At 38.5% G+C, this 24,029-nt stretch overlaps 1 protein-coding gene across 2 annotated transcripts; it reads left to right on the top strand.

Moving 5' to 3' along the window:
- The first annotated feature begins 727 nt into the window (after nucleotides 1-727).
- Nucleotides 728-23,179, top strand: LOC101463646 (coiled-coil domain-containing protein 172). Of its 2 annotated transcripts, XM_004553541.4 has the most exons (8): nucleotides 728-901; nucleotides 1,082-1,167; nucleotides 2,621-2,737; nucleotides 3,208-3,373; nucleotides 5,976-6,077; nucleotides 8,169-8,271; nucleotides 22,586-22,661; nucleotides 22,894-23,179. In XM_004553541.4, the coding sequence occupies exons 1-8, from the start codon at nucleotides 823-825 to the stop codon at nucleotides 22,927-22,929; spliced, it is 765 nt and encodes a 254-aa protein (XP_004553598.1). In that variant the 5' UTR covers nucleotides 728-822; the 3' UTR covers nucleotides 22,930-23,179. The 2 variants fall into 2 exon arrangements, with proteins under 2 accessions (XP_004553598.1, XP_076747442.1); XM_076891327.1 differs by lacking the exon at nucleotides 1,082-1,167 and having other exon boundaries at nucleotides 748-901.
- The last annotated feature ends 850 nt before the right edge of the window (nucleotides 23,180-24,029 follow it).

The following is a 24,029-nucleotide window of genomic DNA, read 5'->3' as shown; positions in this document are numbered from 1 at the left end:
AGCACAGTATGTAACACCGGCAAATAGAAGAAGTGGCTGATATTGAGAAATCCTACCAAGGGCTGGAAAAAGCTGAACTGAAAGACAGCACAGAGGCACTAATCATAGCAGCAATGGAACACGCTCTGAGTATAAGGTCAATAGAGGCTGGAGTCTACAACACCAGGAAAGACCATGGGGTCTTGCCTGGTGGGGTCCTGCCTGGTGTTAGGACATGTTTGCAACTGTGCAACGTCCACTTGTTCATGTCCACTTTCCTGAACTTGAACTAATGTCTAGTAATGTGACTCACTGATTATTGTGTGTGTGATAAAACCATTTCTTTTTCTTCTTCTTCTTCTTATTATCATTATTATTAGTAGTAGCGGTATTTCATCAGATTTTGTACTGCTATAATGGAGGGATTTTCCAAATATAGAATCTATAAGTATAAGAGCATAAAGTATAAGATTGATTGATTTATTTTCAAAGGAACAATCTTTATAATATTTAATGTCAATATCATGATATCAAATGTCAAATTTAATTTAAAATAACTGAATAAGCAAAACTAAAACCAAACATTTTAAGGACACAATAAAAGTAATGACTCCTGACTGAAAACTATGACTACTAAAACTAAAGCTAAATATACTGAACTACAAATACAAATTAAAGTTTAACAACAACAACAACAAAAAACTAATTAAAAAATGTTGCAACAATGTCACAATTATAATGAGCTAAGTCAGTCATTCAGACTCTTTGTCCTGACAGAAACTAGCCTCCTTAGGTTAGATGGTCTGCTAGCTAACTGTTTATTGACCCAGCTACTAAGCCAAAATGAGTTTGGACACACTTTTTCAACAAATTCTTTTAACTGAGCAACAGTTAGCAGAACAGACACAAAAAATCAAGGATGGTAAGTTTTGTTTATTTCTCTGAATGTTTTTTTTTTTTTTTGCTTAATTATCACTCTTCAGCTAGCAAATAAGCTAACAGCTAAACGCTAGTGACAATGCTAAATATGTATCTATACAGGCTACTGTATTTTAATGTTTAATGTTGCATCATGTGATGTTTTTTCAAAAATGTTTTTTAGTCAAAATAGCCATCATCAGATGCAATGAGAAGATAAAGAGTGTCACTGAGCAGTATGGAAAGAGCAAAGAGGAACTTGATGAAAAGGTGAAACTGTTGCTAGTTGATGCTAACGAGTGAATTATATATATTTTGTGACCAGAGGCAAAGCCATAGCACTGTTTTTAAGATGCTCACATTTATTAGATTTTAGATATAAACCATTTGGTTCTTCAAATAACCCTTTGTGTGATGGTAGCCGTAGTTTACTGAGCTTAAATTCATCATATATAATGTCTTAAATGATCTTGAACTGTGTTTATTAAATATTTACACACTAGCTGTAAAATCATGTCACAGGGTGATGGAAAGTGTTCACTTGTTGCACTGTATTTTAGAAGGAGCCCCTGTAAATTGGTCTGTTTCATGGTACTGTGATTTATTACATAACAGCTTTATGTTTACACAGCTCAGTGCAAATTTCAGAGGTCCCATATTATTAATTTTCTAATAAAAATTAGTAAAATGTTGTTCCTGGAATGTTTTACCTGGGATGTAACATAACACGTGTGTATGTATAACAAAAATAATTAATATTTAATTTGTTGTGGTTTCCAAAAGGAAAGAGGCCATTCTACTCATCATCACCTTTATAAAACTGAAAAAACACACACATTGTAAAATATGAATAGAAACTGATTAATTAAAAAAAAGCAGACATTGAACTATCAAAGCAGCACAATGCCATATTGAGGAGCTGATCTAGTTTATGATTTAGAACACTTAATCTCTACATTCAATGGCTAATTTCCCCAAATAACATTACTGAGACCTTTAGTTTGTGAGATATAATGCCCCATTAAAAATAATTTAAAAAAAAGAGGCTCTTTGGTTTTTTCACAAATATTGCAAGGATCACACCATGCCCTACTGATGATTTGAAACACATGGCAGTGGTATCTTTTTTTTTTTTTTTTTTTTACTATTGAGACTGTTTACATTATGCAGATATGGAAGCTGTGTTTACTGCACAGTGTGTTTACAGCTCTCATGATGTAAGGTCTTATGGTTTATGAGAGCTGTCTTAAGATAATTACAGTGTTTATAGGACTTGGAAGCTGATTGTGCTCACTGAAACATGCTGCACTTTAGTATTACAGCAGAAGAAAAGCAAAGCTACTTTCTCCTCTTTAGCTCAAGAAACAGACTGAAATTACACCAAAAGTTATGCCCAAGGCAAGAATCTACCTTCCTACATAATCGCTCTTTCTTTATGTTTATGATATCGATTTAAAAAGAAACCTGAATTGTTGCTGAACTAGTTAACGAAACAGGATGTTTTTAGTTACAGTTTCAAAATAACTCCAGTTATTATGTCTGTCTCTAATAATCAGGTATAGAGTATATACTGATTGTTCCAAACTAGAACTTTGATCTCATTTCACCCCGTCTGGTATCAAGTGATATTGCTCACATACGAAGCATCACCAATCCATCTCCCTCGCTGTACATCTGTCTGTCAGCATGTGTGTCTTGATCATCTCCTGTATTTATGCTTCAGGCTCAGCAGTTGTCTGCAATGAGGCTGCGGTGTGACCTGGCAAAGAAATATGAGAACCAGATGTTAAAGCAAATTGAAGAGCTGCTCTGTCAGAAGAACCACCTCAGGGATCATCTAGTAGGTTGAAGCCTGGATCAATACTTATCTCTCAAATTAGACAGGTTGTATCCAATATGGATACCTCTTCAGCTTTAATAGCTTTAACTTCTTGATTGAATCACAGTACTATATAGAATGACCCGATCAATTAATCAGTGAAAACACAGATCAAAAAAGTGGTACCCTTCAGAGATGTTTGCATTTTCGTAGAAACTGAGTTTGACATTTTAGAATTGCTTGTTTAAAATTCCACAGGTATTAAACTAGGTTATGTAAAAAATAATGTAAAATCAGAGCCTCATTTTAGAAGCAGAATCCCACCAAAAATGGTGGGATTCTGCATTCTACACAATAAGCTCTTAGAGCAAAGATTTTCTTTTTTTTCCAAATGTTATCATAATTATACAGTAACATTAAGTCTGTAGTACCACAAGGTCTGTTAATATTGTTGTTAGAAGTATTTCCCATGATCCTCCTTTTCATACCAGACCAAGATAAAGATGGTGGCTAAAGAAGAGGAGGAAAACTTCCTTCAAGAGATCTCAAGGTTTAACAGTGACTTCAGTCTTAAGGCGAACAGAGAAACAGTCTTCAAGAGCCAAACTCACACTGTGCTCCTGGATCTGGAGAAGGAGGTGGAATCGATACACAAAGGTTGTAAAACACTTTACTGTAGTGTTTTCAGGGAAGACAGAGGTTACATGAAACAGATGTGGCCCTGAATGCTGCTCTAGAAATTATTAGTTATTTTAGAAATGGGCAAAATAGATCTCCAATGCCTATAATTCATGAAAAAGAACGTTTTCAAGGACTCCATGCAGCACACTCTTTCTGCTTCTGTGGGAGTTAAGAGAGTGAGTAGCAGCGAGGTGCTAGTAAAGAAATGCACTTGATTCACTCATCATTAACAAGTGTGACCACCTTAATAAAAACAGAAATTTTGCCAGCTTGCTCGTTTGGAACATTTACCATAATCTTCCCAGGAATGGATGTCCCAACAAATTCACGCCAAGGTCAGATCGTGCAGCGTTTAGAGCAGCGGTCCCCAATATTTTTTGAGCCACGGACTGGTTTAGGTCTGACAATATTTTCACTGAACGGCCTTTAAGGTGTGTCGCAGATAAAAACAATAAAATAAAACCAGTACCGGTACATAAAAAAAGACGATTAATTCATAACACATGAGAAAAGACCCAGAGAAACCAAGTTAACGATAAAAACCCTTAAAACCATAAATTTCACACCCGAGCCTCAACTCTCGCAGCCCGGTGGGGACTGCTGGTTTAGTGAAACAGCTAAAATTCCTACAGCTACATCTCAGACTCACTTAGCATGTTAAATGTTAAAGTTCATGGCAGTATAATTAGAAAACGACTGAATAGCTATGCCTATTTTGGAGGGGTGTCCTGATTTATCTTAAAGACTATGGCATTGAAAAGGGCTTGAAAAGTTGAACAAACTAAAGAACTTCAGGATCAATGTCCTTTGACCAAATTGTAGATATCTGGCCATAATGCACACCACCCTATTTGGCAAAAACCAATGAAAGCATCTCAGCACGAACACTGCAAACCATCTGTCAAGGACGGTGGTGGAGGGGGGGATTATTTGGGCTTGTTTTACAGCCACCAGCTATCTGTAAATAGTCACTAACATGTCAGGTCTAGTTGAGTATTGATTTAGTCCGCAAGTAAAAAGCCCTAATTTGGCAGATCAGGTGATCTCATTGCCAGCTCACTGCTGGTTGGGAACCAAAATCTCATATCCCGATATAAGATAACGATATAAATCACAAACGATATAAATCACAAAAATTTAACATTTTTTGTAAATTCTGTGAATCTCAGGCAGCTCGACTTGCGTGAAGTGTTTCCAGCTGCGCATCCTTTACCCGGAGCCGAGTGTTTTAACCAATGCATGAAACTATACATTTTTAGACATAAGTTGTAACGGCCGCCGTTTTCTTTGTATTTATTACATGGCGTGCTGCGGGGAAAAGCCTGTTCTAACGTTTGGGTCTAAGGTTTCTTTTTTAGCACCTGGCGGCGCTTTTTTACTCTCATCCGTAAATAATCTGCTCTTTCACGTGATTCAGTTTATTTTGAAAAGTTTCAACAGGATCTTGAGCTTTATTGTGAAAGGTTTAAGTGGAACATAAACAAGCGGACACGCGAAGGTGTTACCGTCGCTGTTGCTAATGACAACGCATAAAAACAGGTGCTTGTCCATCAGTAATGTGGTTATATTACATTTAAGAGAAAGAGAGAACTTTAAGAAATTAATATAGCCACTACAGTGACCATCAGAACGATGAACAAATATTGTCGTAAACAGTTTATTTTGCGACACCACGAAACAAACAATAGTGTAAAATGAAACGCTAGATGTTTTTATATCGTCATCCGATATATATCGTTATATCGAACAGCCCTATACCCTTCTACATATTCTGTTTGCAGATCAATGTCCTGTAAGATTTTCAGGATACTATATAAGCTGTTGCCACACAGCTGCAAGCTGCTTTGCATCCCACCTCCTGCCCAGCTTATCATTTTATAAGATAAGATAAGATAAGATAAGATAAGACTTTATTGATCCCACAATGGGGAAATTTTTGCGTCACCTCAGCTCAGGTACAGATATATTCTTTTGACTGAAGTGGTCCTGAATGAAATGAATAATTGCTACATCTACTGTGTATGAGCCCAGACATCTCATAGTAGTATAACAGTTGCCTGCTAAATATAGAAATGCAAGAAACTATATCTGTTTAAACACCCAAGATTCCAGTATAATCTGTGTTAAGTTGGTTAGTGAGCTCAGGACTTATAATAATTATATAAGCTCACACTCAAACACCTGGCGTTTGCTGCACTATTAATACTTGTGCTGTGAACATATATATCTATTAAAGTGTGGTTAGATATTTAACCACACAAAGGTAAAGTAAAGGTTAAATATCAAAAAAGGTTTTAGAAAACAAGTTTAATGTAACAAAGGTTTTCTTGACAGTTTGAAACCAGCCAAACAAAAACACTGTGTTCATGTTTTTAATGTAATCGTTAGGATAACTAACAGCTCTTATACAGGCCTAATATGAAGTGATTTAAACTCAGGTTGTGGCCCCTATGACAACCTTTGCATTATGTATTTGTATTTTTGTCCAGCAGTATACATTCATTATAGAGTTTCTGGTGATTATTACTCAATCCATGAGAACCTTTGCAGATTTATCTTTTCCTCTTCTATAATTTAGAGAAGGAGTTGATGAGCTGCACAAACAGTCACATGAGCTCCATTGCAGAAGAGAAGAGAGCACTCCTGCTTGAACTACAGAGTCTGAATGATATCGACGAAGGTGAGCAGCGAAGGTTCATTTTATGCAAAACAGACCATAGCCATATTTTTAAAAGGACCTCTGTAAGCTCCTTTAATTTTTCCACATGCATTCACACAGCCTTTAACCCAGACCAGCAGTTATTTTATAATTCAGCTGGTCTGCCAAGGCAGTTTAATCTTGAGCCCAGATGTTAGATCTTCTACAACATATTTCTGGCTCCATGAACAGGTTGAGCGGGTGTGCTTGCCGTGTTTTTTAAATCTGAGTTAAGGAGGCTGTACACACACATACTGTAATAAGTCCTTTCTAAGAAGAGGAGCCAAACATTCCATGTCAAAGTAAATCCAAAAGTCCACAACTTTGTTTCTGTCCAGGGTTTTACCACATAAAATCCAAAAGGTGAGGCAGAACAAAGTCCAAAAACCAGTCTGTACATGAAGATAATAAAAATGAAATAAAGACACTGGCAAAACAAAGCAAGAAGAAAAGCTTATACTAGAATTATAAGAAAGGGCTGGAAGTCTTGACTGCCAACAAGACAATCTGGCATGGAACCAATGGGAAAGTGAACACACACGAATACACAGGTGAGTAATTGGCTGATGTAGAACAGGTGTGAAAGAAAACTGGCAGCAGACTGAAAAAAGTTAGCAATTAAATAAAATGTAAGAAAACGGACAACAAATTAAAACAGGAAGTGAGAGAAAGAACGTAACAAAATTCAACGTACCATCAAAAGATTAAGAGTGGAAAGGTAGTTGGTACAGATGACATACCTGTGGAGGCATGGAGCTGAGCTACATGAGAGATTGTGTCAGCTCTCCAGAACCTCACAAAGTCTTAGAGAGTGAGAGGATGTCTGAGGAAAGAAAAGTGGTGTCAGAATTAATCATTTAAGATTGTCATTTATCCTTAGAAATATATATCCATTCGTATGCTGATAAAAATCATATCCTTATTAGGTCTGATAAGATTCTGTGTGCACTTGTGTACCATGAGATGAGAGGAAGCAGTCTCGATGTTATAATTCTATTATAGCTTTTGAAACCAGACTGTCCTGTTCTGTTTAAAAGTGCCAGAGTTCACACCTTTAAATGTGAGTTTGAGAGTTTGAGATATGACCTATTGCAAGTTCCTGTTTTTATAGTTTAGCAAGATGCTTACTTCTGCATACAATTTAAGTTCACTGAAAGGTCATATGTCTATGTATAGAATGGCTGGAAACACACACACACACACACACATACACCTGCACACACACACAGAATACAGACACTGATGTTGCTCAGATATGCCTGTTTTAAGAATGTCACGTGTATTTGTAATTGCATATTCATGAATGATTGCTTGCTGACAATAAAAATAACTGTAGCGAAGGAATCAGTTGAAGTTGGTCGAGTTCAGGTGAAGGAATCTTTTCCTCAACTTTGATTGACTTCCCTCGCGAGCCACAAACACAGAGAGTGCCTTCTTGCCTTGTTTTGTCGTGCAGTTGTTGGTCTCGTGTTCCAGCGGGGTTTGTGCCTAGATAAACCCAACAAGTGGTGTACTGGTTCAGGCTTTCAAGAACAAGGGTGCTGTAGCTGTAGCTACTACAGAGGAATAAAATTGATGAGCCATATCATGACGATATAGAATACAGATATAGAATATAGTTATGATATGGTCTCAAGACAGGAACTGTGTTACTCCATGAGTAAGTCATGTATGTATGAGAGAATGAGAAGCACAGACTGGCTGCAGTGGACAGTTTTTGTTGTTTTTAACATTTAGTTTCACTTCACTACAGAGAACTTCTTTGTCTTTCATGACTTTGGTCTTCTTTGTGGCAGGAGCTTAACTAAAAGATCGACAAACACAGAAGCGTAGCCCACATAGCTGTTTTTGGCACTGCCCTCTTGGTGAGGGTACACAGCTGCATGACAGTCTGCAAGCTCTGTGTAGGACCAACACACAACCATACCAGTCCCTTTAGAATAAGAAACTTTAACAGTTGTAGTTTTGTATAATCCAAACCTTGTTTTGTTGTTTTAACCGTGTAGCTACAGCATGTGTCTGTCTTCCCTGAGTGACGTCGTCTTATGTTTGATTTATTACTCCTGACTGCAGACCTGGATCGGCAGCTGAGTGAGGCTGAAGCAATGACAGAATCTCTGAGATCGGAGAGCCAGCTTGTCAGTCAGAAACCTCTCACTGACAGCTCCTGTCTGAGGTGAGTGCTGGATAACTGTCTGGATGCTGAGGCAGGTTTATGCATTTGGACACATAGATGGAATCTACAGTACCAGATTTACTTGCAGTTACATCATGTCACAGAATAATCTTTGGGAGGTCCAACACAGTAAATATTACAGATAAATAAGACATAAAAGAGCAGAATTACATAAAAACACAGCATTAGGCTTCTCAGCATTTCATTAACAATATTTCCACAGAGATTCCTGGCGTTTTAAACATTCCTTGCTGAGCAGCTGTGATTTTTAATTAGTTGAGAATTTTGTTTTGTGAATGCTGTCGGAGGACTCGGTGTTCAGAAGCACAACCGCTGTCCCCTCTCTGCAGGACCCTGTGGTTTTCTTTAGTGTAACTGCAAAAAATTCCATCTCAGTAGTGGTATTATCAGCTTTGGTCATTCTTACAACGGTAAATGTACTTAAGAAAAAGACAGACGAAAGAAATGCTGCAGAGCCAAGCATTCTGGCTTTTAAATTAAACTGTTTACAAATGGGAGATCTGGATCATACCAAGAAGGGCTGAATAGACCAGTAAACCCAGTTCTTGTCTTGCCTTTTTCTCCGTCTTGATCCTGCTGGGTAGAGTCCAAACATAGAAGTGTAAATAACAGCACATTAAGGCCATTTGGTTTAATTAAGGCTTTGATCTGGAGTTTATTTCATTTTGTCAGCAACTGGAGAAAAACAACCAACTGAGGCTATTGTGATTGATATATTTATTAATGATGACAGTGTAAAGCTTAGCATTCAAGCTAAGTGTTTAATCAGCTTTGGTTTTAGTGGAATAATAAATCATGCTTTAACCACAGACTGTATATAAACGATGGGCATAGTAATGCATCATGTTCATTTAGTAAATTGCTGCATTTACAGTAAAATAGATGTTAAATCAGGGTATGATGGATATTTTGAAATCTACAAGTAGGAGCCTGCAGTTTCCCATCGATCTCTGCTCACCGCATTTCACAAAGTGCTTAGCTCGAGGTGCCAAAATGGAGTCTGATCTCGTGTCTGCTGTCTGTGGCTTTAACTGGAATAATCTATAAAGGAATTCAAACACACTCATACATGTCACATGTAGAAAACCATGTTACACAGAAGTCTGTTTTTTTTAGGTCACTTCAATAGTTTGGATTTCTCTAACAGTAGTTCTTTGACTTTCAAAGCAAATGAAAAGTATTGAATCTGTTACCATTAAGGCTCCTCAAAGTCAAGTCAAGTCAAGTCAAGTCAAGTTGGCTTTATTGTCACTTCAACCATATACAGTTTAACAGTACACAGTGAGGCGAAACAACGTTCCTCCAGGAACCAAGGTGCTACATGCAACATAAATTTACAACATAAATTAACAGAAAACACTAAACTAGCTAACTAAGAGGCCTAGTTAGCTGGCTAGCAGAGACAAGACAGACTGACCTAACATAAATTACAACATAAATTAACAAAAAAAAACAAAAAAAAAAAAACTAACTATCTAACTATCTAAGGAAGACTTTTTTTTTTGTTATCAGACAGCAGACAATAAAGCGCACGTGCAAATGTGCAAACAGAGCATCAAAGTGACAGAATGATAGAAAAACACAACGTAACTTAATAATAAGGTTTTGTGATGATGAGTTGAGGTAGTGGAGGAACAGTAAACATTCCTTAGTGTAGCAGCAAAAATTAGGAAGTACAGAAGTTAGTGCAAAAAGTCCAGTAATAATATTGTGCAAAAGAGCATTTACAGGTTGGTGTGTACGATGGTTTGGTGGTGTAGGTCAGTGTGTTTGCGCTTGTGTTGATTAGTCAGTCCAGTCTCAATGTTTTGAGGTAGTTGAGTTAACCTGAGTGATAGTGTGTGTGTGTGTGTGTGTGTGTGTGTGTGTGTGTGTGTGTGTGTGTGTGTGTGTGTGTGTGTGTGTGTGTGTGTGTGTGTGTGTGTGTATCAGTCAGTCCCTTTTTGCTGAGGAGACGGATGGCTTGTGGAAAAAAGCTGTTGCACAGTCTGGATGTGTGTGCCCGAATGCTTCGGTACCTTTTTTCAGATGGCAGGAGTGTGAAGAGTGTGTGAGAGGCCCAACAGGCTCAGCTTTCCGATCAGTTGTTGGGGGATGATCGTGTTGAATGCTGAGCTGAAATCTATGTACAGCATTCGGACGTGTGAGTCCTTCTTGTCCAAGTGTGTCAGGGCAAGATGGAGTGCAGTGGAGATGGCGTCGTCCGTTGAGCGGTTATGGCGGTATGCAAATTGCAGTGGGTCCAGTGAGGGGGGCAGCAGGGTCTTGATGTGTCTCATGACGAGCCGCTCGAAGCACTTCATGATGGTGGGTGTAAGTGCAACGGACGGTAGTCGTTGAGACAGGACACAGAAGACTTCTTGGGCACGGGGACGATGGTGGTGGCCTTGAAGCACGTGGGAACGACGGCACTGCTCAGAGAGATGTTGAAGATGTCGGAAACTTTAGGGAGACTGCTTTGTCAGATACAGTTATTTCATCATTCTTTTATCTTCTAGTGGGTATGAGCTTTATTGTCATGACTCGTGCTGTGGCAGGCAGAATGTAGGACCCAGATGCAGGACTTGAAACGAAAGGTTTAACTGAAGGAGGCAGCTTTAATGGCTGTGCAAAACTCAATACAAGAAAACATAAATAAAACTAGAAATATATAAATATAAAAATAGAAACTTTGGAACTACAAACTAAAACTAGAAACTCAGAAGAACCATTTAGTGATAAGGACCAAAAAGGCACAGCAAGACACACAGCAACATAAGGTAATGACAACACACGGACAGACGAAAACACAGGGCTTAAATACACCAGGAAGTGACGAGGGAATTGGAAACAGGAGGGAGACACAGCTGTGACTAATCTGACCAAACGAGACAGGGTGGAAGCTAAACTCAAAACAGTGAACACAGGACACGAGACCGTCAAAGTAAAACAGGAAATACAAAACAGGCAATCCAGACGCAGACTTGACAAGGAGACACGGATGACAGAGAAGACCGAGGAGATGCACGAACATAGAAACCAGGAAAGAACAGACAAGAAAACATAACTGACTTGACACAGAGAACACAAGGGAGGCACAGTAACAAAACCTAAGATCTAAAAATCACTAAAGTATAACCAGAAATCACTGAATCAAATAATATTAATAAACAAAAACATAAACACTGAGTCACCAGACTCAGGACCGTGACATTTATAGCATGACATATTGAACTCTGTTAGTATCATCAAATGTTATCAGGGCCTAAATAACAACAAAAGGAGGCACTGATCATAGTAATTTTCACAGCCAGAGAAAACAGTCAACAGCACAATATAAAATTGAGGGCTGACGAGTTGCTTGAGAACATTAGATGACTGTTTTAGTATCCTGTGTTCAGTTGGTGTTAAAAAGCTAACATTAGCTACTTGTTAACAAGTTGCTACAGTTAGCCAAGTCACTTGGACACTTTCAGTGTAAAATGACCTGAACACTCTCAGAAAGCTTCTGAGCTTAGCTTCCATGAATATAGCAGCTTAAAAGTGACATTTCCCATATGGAAAAGATATATATAAATCTTATAAAGTTTGTATCTGTCTTGTGTGAGACTTGTATGAAAAGCATATAAGAGTGAAAACAGATATAAGATCCCGTGAAAATTTATATAATGAAACTTGTATGTTTTGGATACTTACTAAAAAAATATATGAAAGTAATGAGAAAGTGGCCACTTTCATGAGTAAATCATGTAAGCCTTATATGATTTACTCATGAAAGTGGCCACTTTCATGAGTAATCACATATAAGTTTTTACTATCTCTTTTCCATATGGGTTGTTTGAAAGAGGACCAAACTCGTGCTTCACATGTAGGAAAGCTAAGCATCAAGATCCCTCTGTGCTCACTGTTTTCTCTGTCCGTTATATTACATTGTTAATAGTTGTTAATCGGTGCAGTTCAGTATTCAATTATAAATATGTGGGTGTCACAGCCCTGGGTTCTCTGTTTTTGAACTCCTAAGTTGTGTTGACGAATAATCGTCTTTAGCTTGATTCTTTGTTTATTTATTGCGTTGTCACTTTGGTGCTTCTGTTCCAGTTACTTTGGTGTTTATAGTATTTGTTCTGTCAGTTAAACGTGCCTCCCCTGTGCTCCCCATGTGTAGTAAAGTCTCTGTCACTTTGTTAGTGCTCCCCTTTTAGTTATTTCCCGTATTACTTTGATAGTCGTTTGCTTTAATTTTAGTTTACTTTTCGTGTCTCATTGAGCCATGAGCAGTTCCACGTCACCTCCTGTGGATTTAGTTCCTTGATATGTCATACTGTTTCCCATAGTTCCTGCTGTTTCTGATTTTTCGGATTAACCTCTAGTGTGTCAGATGGTTATTCATGGAGTTCCTGTCTGGACATTTTGTACCAACACATCCTTCTCCATTGAATAATCAGTCTGTGTTCATCCTGCTAAGATATTTAAACTGAAATCCATAGCCTTTGATCCATGTGGTTTTCATTTAGCCTGTCTTTGCTTTTCAGTTTCTTTATTCTATTTTTCATTCATATTTCCATTCAAATCTTTCTAACGATGTTGTTGTTGTAATTTAAATCTGTTTTTACTTTGTGCTGTAGCCGTAAAGCTACATGTCTTAATGTTTCTTATTTCTCAGTAAGTACAAGAAAAATATATACATGGATTTTTTTCCCCTGTTCTGTCTGACAGTGTAACAATCAGAATTGCTGTCTGAAGGCCAAAGAAAGGCCAACAGTGGTCTGCGTCATAGTTATATTTTATTAGAATTTTATTAGGATTTCTTTATTTTGGATTATTACGACCATAACTGACAAGACTGGGGATGGAAAAGAAAAAAAAAAGAAAGAAAGTGAAGTTGGAGAGAGAGTTAACATAAAGACTGAGAAAAAAATAGCAGGGAAGAAAAGAAAAGAGGAAAAAAAAATGACAGCATGCCATGCCAAGCGGCTGCCAGGAAGCAAACCAGTACACACCCGAGCACCCAGCCCCGGACACCGGGAACCACCAACGCAATGGCGGGTTGGGGCACTGGGGTAACCTGAGATGTGCTTAGAAGAGAAAGAGTCTTAGACCTGACCTGACACATAGGCATAGACAAACAGGCACCCACAGACACAAACACGCATTCCCTTCCTTACGCACACAAATACAAGAATTGTGAATACTTAAATATAAAACTAAACACTAAAAAGAAGCGGCAGAAAGCACCCGGAACGACATTTAGGACAGAGATGTGCTCCCATTGCAGTACAGATGGACAGTATACAGTATAGATGCATGGCATAAATTACATTCTTTCCTACAGAAACGTATTGAAACAGGTTCACCCTGTTGCTACATTGAGAGACGTCCTTTATTTAATTAAAGGTTGGAGATCAATAGTGTTCCAGGAAGGAAGGGTCATTGTTGTTGCTGATGCTGCCACTTTGGATAATGTCCTCTCCACAATACCACGGATCAGTTTTGTTTCAGGTTTTGAAATAAAGATATTAAAGAGGAAAGGAATAAGGGCATGTAAAAAAACATTTGCTTCCCTTTGGTGTGCTTTATTTATATTTCTCTATATATTAATCTTCATGTGCGCTTCCTTTTTTTGTTAGCCCACCTTTTGTCTCTCGCTCTCTCTCACTCTCTCTGTCTTAGTATCATCTTAAATCATGCATGTGCGTGGCATGTCCTGTTCATCCATCAGCCTCATTAAACATACTAGGTCCTTCATTACCGCTGGGCTTATTAGCCCCGGGAAGTGCTGAGGATGTAGCTTTGGCGGAGACACCCCCTCCTGTCGTAGCCATTCTTATGATCATCCATTCTGAACTGAAACCATCAATCCTGTCTTTAGCCACTGCAGCGTCTCTTTAAAACGCATATTTAACTCTCCGCTTATTGATTGTTGGAAATTGAATGCATGTCAATTTGAAAGAGTGCAAGAGTCATTTAAAAAGTGTTCAGTGTGCAAAACAGTGGCTGCTGGTGCAGACTGGACACTGTCACAATAGAAAGATACTTGAAATATGCACCTATGTGATTGGAATCGATTATATAAGAGCTGTATGTATTTTATTATGTGTCGGATTTTCTTCACTGACATATTACTGGCAAATTATTTATGAGTGTTCATTTAAAGATGTCATAGCTCTGTAGAGTTCCAGTAAAAGCCAGCAGAGACCACCAACAGCCAAAATGCCAAATGAGTATTGCTTTAGGGACATTATTGCGTCGATTGAAGCACAGCCTGGTCGCCTTAAAAATCGGATTTGTAAGTTCCAGAGAGAAGTATAAAGTTTAAAACGCGTCTGTTGGTTTTCAAACTGTGAAAATGCAATTTTAGGCAGGCTGTTTTATTGTTTCATTAACTTCCAATAAAAGCAGAAACGGTTCGTTCGTCTTCAATTCAGGTGTAGCTCAGTATGGATCCTCCACAACTGCCATAACAGTTCAATCACAGCCAAGGCGTCACGCTGCGTGGATCAAAGTCCAATGGTTTATCAGAGACAAACTGAACTGAGTAACACAATTGTATGTTTATGAAATTATAGTGTGAAATATTAACTCTGCTGCCATAAGCGCAGACTGCTTTCAAAGGCACAAGAAGAAGTTTGTTTCAGTCTGTAACTGAGGAGCAGCAGTCCATAAAGTTCACATATGTGATTACGTTCAAGTGCATTTTTGATCTGTCTTTATCTGATATACTTTATGTGATTGCTTTGATTAAAACTTGTCATTGTTATTACATTTCTTCCAAGATATTGTTGCAAAAGTGCTAATTTTTAAAACTTTACAGTAGTAACAGCTTCTTTCTCCCTTTTATTCTAATCTTAGGTTTAATTAAGCAAACACTAGCAGAGCACGTTAAAACTTTCAGTTTACACATATCACAGTGAAACTTGCCCAGTTTTAATGATATTAAGGCAATAAAATCATCATCACAACTTCCATTCATTATATTTTTGTAAATGCATTTTTTACACATGATTAGGACTTAATATTATGTCCCCAATAGCAAAAAATGGTTCATCATCATCATCATCATCATCATTTATTTATTTATATAGCACTTTAAAAACACACCTGGTAGACCAAAGTGCTGTACAATACTAATATGCACATAGTAATAAAACCAGACATAGCAATAAAGTTAAAAAACAATAAAAAATTAAAAAAATTAAAAATTTAAAAAAAAAAAAATATATATATATATATATATATATAAAATAAAATAAAAATGTCAGTTACCCACAGAGTTAAAAGCCAGGGAATAAAAATAGGTTTTTAATAAAGACTTAAAAACTGGCACTGATGCAGCCTGTCTAATATGGAGAGGAAGGTTATTCCAAAGCATCGGCGCGGCAACAGAGAACGCTCGGTCTCCTCTAAGTTTCAGCCGTGACTTTGGGACCGAAAGCAGCAACTGCTCAGCTGACCGAAGGGAACGAGTGGGGACGTGGGGCTTCAACAAATCAGACAAATAAACAGGTGCCAGACCATTTAGAGATTTAAAAGCCAATAAAAGGACTTTAAAACGGATCCTGAATTCAATTGGAAGCCAGTGTAAAGAGGCCAAAATCGGAGTGATGTGATCAAATTTTCTTCTACCAGTTAAAAATCGTGCCGCAGCATTTTGCACTAATTGCAAGCGTGACAAAGTGCCCTGCCCAACCCCTGTTAAAAGAGAATTACAATAATCTAAACGTGAGGTAATAAAGGCATGAATAACGCTTTCCAAGTCACGCTTGGAAAGAAAAGGCTTAACCTTTGATAAACGTCTGAGGTGATAAAATGCTGATTTTACCATCCCGTTTACATGGTCATCAAAGGTGAGTGCAGAATCAATTTTAACTCCGAGATTTGTGATCGAACTCTTTAGTTGGGAAGTCAAAGCTGCAAGATCAACATCCAGAGTATGAGAAGAACGATTGCTTCTGTCTTCCGATCATTAAAATTTAAAAAGTTGTTTGCCATCCATGCTTTGACATCAGTAAGGCAGTCAAGCAGAGGTCCAGTTGGGAGACTATCAGAATGACTAAGAGGTAAGTAGAGCTGGCAGTCATCTGCGTATAGATGGAATGGCACTTTATGCTTTCGGAAAATCGCGCCAAGAGGCAAGAGGTACAATGAAAACAATAATGGCCCAAGAATAGATCCCTGTGGAACACCCCAAAGCAGAGGGGCCACAGAGGATGAAGCCGACCCCAACTTAACACAAAATGTCCTATTTAAAAGATAGGACTTTAACCACAAAAGTGCCGAACCAGTAATTCCCACACCGTGCTGTAAGCGGGAGATCAGCAAATCGTGATCCACAGTGTCAAATGCAGCTGTCATGTCCAACAAGACCAGCACTGCATATTTACCACGGTCTGTCGTTATCAGGATGTCATTCATAACTTTTACGAGGGCTGTCTCCGTGCTGTGGAATGGCTTAAAGCCGGACTGAAAGATTTCTGACAATTTAGAGTCATTCAAGTAGTCCATCAACTGAGTATAAACAATCCTTTCCAGAATCTTACTAAGAAAGGGAAGCTTAGAGATGGGTCTAAAATTTGATATGACTGAACTGTCTAAGCCTGGTTTCTTAAGTAAAGGATGTATGACTGCATGCTTAAATTCCCTAGGTACTTGACCAGACAAAAGACTAGTATTAATAATGTTCAGAATATGTGGTCCGATGATAGGAAATACCTTTTTAAGAAAACGGGGAGGAACAACGTCATTTGGAGAGCCACACGGTTTAGCATTCAACACAAGTTTCTCTAAATCAGATAAAACAATTGGTAGAAAAGCAGAGAACAGACTTGAGCAAGAACCATGCATGGCTGGGTCAGCAATAGGTAGAGTCGGAGGTCTCAAACTAGCAACCTTTTCCACAAAATAATTAAGAAACTTATTGCACATAACCGCAGAAGAGTGCAAAAGAATATAGCCTTCCGGATTAAGTACAGAATTTATAGTGTTATATAGAACACGAGGGTTATGCGAGCTGGCAGCAATAAGTTGAGAAAAATAGGAGTGCTTGGCAGCCTTTACTGCTCTCTGATAGACTTTCCAGCTAGGCTTAAGAGCTTCCATAGAGACGCACAGCCTATCTTTTTTCCACCGTCTTTCACATCTTCTACATTCTTTTCTAGCGGCTCTGGTAAAATCAGTTAGCCAAGGACTAGCCTTTGGCTTGCATTGTCTGAATATAAAAGGAGCGACAGCGTCGAGGACAGATTTACAAGCAGAATCCAAAAAAGAAACTAATCCATCTGAGATGGACAACTCAGGAGGATAAGAAATAAATTGGTCAAACAATATGGAAAACCGCTCGGCAGTATCTGAGCCAAAAGCACGATAACATCGAGCAGGTACAGCACGCTTAAGAACAGGATTAAAAAGAACAATATCACATAAAATAGGCATATGGTCAGAGAACACCGCATCCTCGACAAGTACGTTTTGGACAGATAAACCATGTGATAAAACCAAGTCCAGTGTGTGACCACGTTCTTGAGTGGCACCTTTAACAGACTGAATAAAGTTAAAAGAGTTCACTAAGTCCAGAAAGTCCTTAGCCAGGGGCTTCCCCGGGCAGCAGACGTGTATATTAAAATCACCAAGTAAAAGGATCTGGTCATACCGTGATGCACAGTCAGCAAGAAACTCTGAGAACTCGGATAAAAACTCCTTGTTATATTTTGGGGGCCGATAAACAATCGCACACAACAGCGAAGACGAATGGCCCAGTTCACACAAACAGAGTTCAAAACTGGTGTGGCGTGTTGATGGGGATAGCTGCTTAAAGTCAAGATGTGCCTTAAAAACAACAGCTAGCCCTCCTCCGCGACCAGAAACTCTCGGAACACTAAAAAAGGCACAACCAGCCGGCAGTAATTCAGAAAAGGCACTTAACTCACCGGGTGGAATCCAAGTTTCAGTCAAGCAAAGAAAATCCAGTGCATGGGAAGCGAAAAATTCCTTCAAAATGAATGTCTTATTTGCCACCGATCTGGCGTTAATTAATCCCAACCTGAGAGGAATTGGCTCGGGAGCTTCCGAGGCAGCAACAACCAGATCCACAGGTCGGAGGTTTGTTTGGTCCACTCCACGCCAACGCAGATGTCGGAGAGGAGAGGGTTTTGCAGAACCCTTCTCGAGAGATCCCACAACAGGAACCAAGCAGGAGTCCACCGGGTCCAAAGCACGCAACGGCACCAAGAGTAGCGGGCAGGATCGACAAATTGAGCGAAGCTCATGAGGAAAACAAGAGATCCTGAGTCTCAGTTTGACAAGGCGACCTCCACGGTTACCTCGTCTCCTGCGTCGCTTCCGCACATCCAGTGGCAATGGTAAGGAGCACCAGTGAGGTGGTGTTACTTCCAAATCGGGAGGCAGAAAGCCTTGGTTGTCATTTCCAAACCGAGCTAAAGCTTGGGTAGATGAGCCTATTTCCAATAATGTCTGGCGATCATAAAACAATGCAGGGCTGACATGTTGCACAAAATTGACTAAAAACAATAAAATAAAACAAATAGAAGAGAGCGATAGACGGCATGCCAAACACACAGGCGCCATCTTTCCATCCATTTCTCCATTTTTTCCCGTTCATGGTCGCATGGGGGCTCGGGCTGGAGAGACAGACAACCACTTACACTCACATTCAGACATATGGTCAATTTAGCAGAGATTCAGATCATTGGTTCACCTGACATGCATGTCTTTGGACTGTGGGAGGAAGCTTACACAGCCACAGGGAGAACATGCAAACTACGCACTGAGAGGCCAGTTAAAACCCAGAACCTTGTTACTGTGCCAAAGGTGCTAACCACTGGACTAGGTCACCTACTAACTGGAAGGTTGGCAGTTCGATTCCAGTTTGCATGCCAAATATCCTTGGGTAAGACACTAACCCCATGTTGCTCTCCGATGCATCTATTAGACTGTGAATGTTAGATAGAAAGTGTTTAGAAGAAGTTGTGTAAAGTGCTCAGATTGAGTAGAAAAGCGATATTTAAGAACCAGTCCATTTACTAAAAAATATAAAAAATAGTCCCATGAAAATCTCTATATCGTTGTTGTTTTATGTGTTCAAACTTTTCTTAAATGTTCTGATTTTTCTTCGGCCTTCACCACATTTAACCTCCATGTTTTAATCAGCAGACTTTTAAAAACAGTTTGACATGAACAAAAATCTTTTGGGCTGGATTCCTGACTTTGCCCCTGGACTGGCGTCACACTGGGTTGCGTGCTTTCACTCCTACCCTTTGTGTCCTGTATCAGAGTGGGTGTGGAAGCAGGACCATTTAAAAGTATGCAGATGACTCTGTTAATGTTAGACTTTACCTGACCACGCATATCCTTTGCATTATGAGCTTCAGTTTCTTCTGGATAAACACAGTAAAACCAGCTTTGTTCCTGTGACCATCACTCAGATGAACAAATGATAGTTTTTGATATCCTACATAAAGCAGTGATTTTGGATTTATCTTCTAATTATATTTTATTCTTTATATTTGTCGTCTGTGTTTGTTTTGAAAATGTGCATGTGTGGATGGATGACTCACCTGCTGCAGACGAAATCTGCCTACGAGTACAAAGTAATATGACCCTGGCTGAATATGCAGATAAGGCGTCATCTGTCTAATTCCTCTCTTTTTATCATTTAGAAAATGTTGTCCAAAAAAATCTGCTCTTGCAACATTTTTAGGAATAGAAAGTTCTATAAATCAGAACATAGATGGGACTAAAACGTCAACTCTGAGTCTGAGGAAAACTACTTTTTAAGAAAACGTGACCTTTAAATATGTGGAGTGAAAAATTCTGCATATTTCTTCTGGGGTAAAAAAATATCATGTGTGTGTAGCAGCTATGATTTCCTAGAAAAAGAGAACTAAGCAGTGCGTATACATATTTGAGCTAAATAAAAAGTCTGGATTTCCAATTACTAATTGAATTTGCACATCAGTAGTTCGGCTTTAACCAGACTAAAAAGCTTTCTGCTGGTCTCAAAATGTTTCTTTCTTTCATTGACGCATTCCTTCTGCATCTGTGTGTCCTCATCTTTTATGTCTCTTCTCACTTGCAGCCTAGCACTTTAAAGCACCCAACCCGCCTTTAAAAATTTCCATTTGAATGATTTTGGTGTGAGAGAAATTGCTACACTTGATTTATTGCTGTCACTTCATTTTATACTTAGAAATTCGTCCCTCGTGGTCTTCTGTTCATCCTTATATCTGTGGAACAAGCTCCAGGAGACATTACTAAATACACAAAACAGGGAGAATGCAGTGTTGACTGCAGCTTTGTGGAGGAGCCGCAGAGTCTAACATTTTAGGCTGTGAGTGTTTGTGCTTGTCTCTACACTCCTCCTCTTCAGCTGTGACATTTGTCATACATGGTGTACATTTTGAATTAACAGCGCACAATTATGCCTCATGCGGTTTAGTCACTTTTATCAAGTACTGCAGTCCCTCGGTCTGGCTTCATTTTCTTAGTGTGCCACAAAGGTTACATCATGCAGGATCTGCTGATCACAGAATGATCTGTTACCGGTTTTGGCAACAAGGCGTTGGACTTCTGAGGCTTCCACCTCTGAACGCTGCCTGATACATAGAGCACCAGAGCGAGGGTTACCCCAGTGACTCATTGTAGCTGAGCCAGTAGATGCTTACTGGCAAAAGCCTCCCCAAGGCCAGTGTGGGGCCTGGTAACCCTGTCCTGGGTGAGGTATCATGGACGATTTTTCTCCTCATCATAGCTCTGAATCTAAGATGGGTGAGGCGTTCAGTCATTTGGAACAGGGTTAGGTTACAGAAGGCAAGGCAAGGCAAGGCAAGGCAAATTTATTTGTATAGCACAATTCAACAACAAGGTGATTCAAAGTGCTTTACAGAGACATTAGAAACAAAAACAAATAAAAAGCATGATTTAAAATTGATTAAAACAAGCAAACAAACAAACTAACTAAACACACACATTTCACACCTGTTCGCGCGATCTGAACCCTTATCGTAAGGGGAGCTACCAGTCCTTCTGTGGCCGAGCTACTTTCTATTTTAAATTCCCTGAATTTAAAATACTCTCTAGACCCAGTCTAGACCCAGTTGGGGAGCTACCCAGAGCTCTAAACCCACTTAACAAACAAACAAACAAACAAACAAACAAACAAACAAACAAACAAACAAACAAACAAACAAACAAAACAGTATATAAAATCAAAACAGATAAAATCAGAACAGTAGATAAAATCAGTTTTGAAATTTAAGCTTAACAAACAAACAAAACAGTATATAAAATCAAAACAGATAAAATCAGAACAGTAGATAAAATCAGTTTTGAAATTTAAGCTTAACAAACAAACAAAACAGTATATAAAATCAAAACAGATAAAATCAGAAATAGATAAGATCAGTAGTTAGTGTAAGTTTTGAAATTTAAGCTTAAAAGTGTGGATTTGGTGCTTTATTCAAATGCAGCTGAGTCAGTCATTTGGAACAGGGTTAGGTTACAGAAGCTACTCCTCTACATCAAAAAGAGCCGTTTTAGGTATGCGTCTGATCAACATGCCTCCTGTGTGAGGTGTTTTGTGCATATCCAACTAGAAGGAGGCCCAAGAGCAGACGCACGGGAGAGATTATGCCTCTTAGCTGGCTTGGGAATGCCTCTGTGTCCCCCTAGGAGGTGGCTGGGGAGCAGGAGGTTGGGCATCTCTGCTCAGACTGCCCACACTTTTCCCTGCTGACCCAGATAAATGGCAGAAAATGGATTGGTAGGATCTTTTTCAAGATAATTCATCAGTTTTTAACTCATGTAAATGTATTGTCAGTGGATGCTGGGATACAGTAAATTGTAAATTCCTTAGTTGAACCATAGTCCTAATCCAGTAGTGAAATTGTTTTTGTGCAAACAAACAGTCACCGAGTCAAACGCTGTGATTTATGTTGCACATATAGTTACAACACCTCGCTCTGAACATTCATCTGAAATGTCAAACAGTCAAGTAAACTCAGACTTCAGGGGAAATCTGTTTAACAGATGGCAGCTATTGTGTTCATTTTGTTGTTTTTCAGAAAGCATTTGAAATATTTTGTGCATGTGGATTCGGTGTTCCCACCATTATAAATACTAGAGGGAAAATTGTATTATGTTATGTATTTCTTTTATTTTGGACACAATAACAAAGCAAAAGTAAATATAATGATAAAAACAATATACCGGAAAAAAATAAGCAGTTTAAACTCTACATGCAAAAATGAAGTTTATCCAAATGTTATGTTTTGTTACTGACGTGGTTTTATTTACTTGCCAGGCTGAGGAAGGAGCTGGAGATACACAAAGAAGGACAACTTGAGCATCTGCGAGAGGAACTAAGCTCAGAAATTCAAGTTGGTGGCTTTTATTTAAATTATTCCATTTATTTTTTTCCCTTTTTTTAGCATGACAGTCATACACAGATGCTGTCAAATTTGTTTAGATGTTTTGAAAGGTAGTTGTGGGCAAACTTCCAAATGTAACACATGAGCTAAAATGCATATCTTTATTCATTTGCAAAACATTTGTCATTGTCACATTTGTTCTTTGTAAACCTATTTTTTTTCCTTTCTTTTTTAATTGCAGAAGCTGGACAGCAGCCAAGGGGCTGAGAAGTGTTAGGTTAGGCACGCTGATAATTTGCAAAGTTTATCTTGTTTGTCTTATGTTCAAAAACAAAGATGCTGATTTACAGACGGTTAGTTTCTGCTTCCCTGCTGTCTTTATTCTTCTTTATCTCCTAAGAGTCTTAACTAAGCCCTGGATAATATTTGTTTTTCTATGTGTGGATTGAATATTTTCTTTCTGTTGGTCTTTACACTTTTGTGCCCATTTCTGAGAAAAAAAAAAACAAGTTTATTAAAATGTATGAATCCTTTTTTCCATGTGTCTAATCCTTGCTTATAACACCAACAAGTTATATAAAAAAATATGATTCTTATTAATGTAACTACTCACAAACACGTGCAAAAAAGGTATTCAAAGTTTTGTCCCAAAAGTGATTTTATATTGCCCTCTAGTGTATAGAATATGGTAATGCTACATTCCAGTCCAATCAGATCATGCCTACTGAAACAGCGGTGAACAGACATTGCATGATTGTTGCATGCATTTTATTTTATTTTTATTATTTATAACATTCATCATATCCTGTTCCCTGGATACCTACCTATCTAATGCTGCCTTTTTCAGCTTAAGTATGCTCTTTACCACCAGACTGAAACAAATACATTTTTTGATTAAAAAAAAATGGCTGCAGTTTTCTCCCAGTTAGCTATAGGATTGTTAGAGAGGACAGCCACTCATCACTGGTCCAACAGTAAAGTCACAATCATAATAAGGGTTCATAGACGAGGTCTGTTCAACACAAAGATTAGATAAGCTGAGGGTTAGGGCTTTGAGCAAGGTTGCCATGCTCTTCCATTTCTAGCTGGGTAATTAAACTTACTGATCAATAATAAATTTGGAGTACATGGGTAAATAAAAGTTTTACTGAGTGAGTTACCAGCCAGAAAACACAGAAGCTTAAGATGCAATATTTAGGCTTTTGCCACCCAATGGAAGCTCTGTGCAATTACAATTTACCACCATTAATCATTCAGTCCACAGACAGTTATTTCCTTAATTGATAATTAGATGGTCTGCCAGCTTACACCAGAGGGTCGTGCTGTGGGGCATTTTCTCTCTGATTAAAGTGACTCCTACTAGAATGATGTGGAATG

This window comes from Maylandia zebra, linkage group LG13 (genome assembly GCF_041146795.1).
Source record: "Maylandia zebra isolate NMK-2024a linkage group LG13, Mzebra_GT3a, whole genome shotgun sequence".
Lineage (NCBI taxonomy): Eukaryota > Metazoa > Chordata > Actinopteri > Cichliformes > Cichlidae > Maylandia > Maylandia zebra.
Note: the sequence above shows the minus strand (reverse complement) of the source record. Positions and strands in the feature narration are given on the sequence as shown.

Excerpts from the sequence above, each read along its gene's own strand:
- LOC101463646 (XM_004553541.4), top strand. The coding sequence starts at position 823 with ATGAGTTTGGACACACTTTTTCAACAAATTCTTTTAACTGAGCAACAG. Across the intron at positions 902-1,081 it reads GACACAAAAAATCAAGGATG|TCAAAATAGCCATCATCAGA; the intron begins GTAAGTTTTGTT and ends AATGTTTTTTAG. Across the intron at positions 1,168-2,620 it reads AAGAGGAACTTGATGAAAAG|GCTCAGCAGTTGTCTGCAAT; the intron begins GTGAAACTGTTG and ends TTTATGCTTCAG.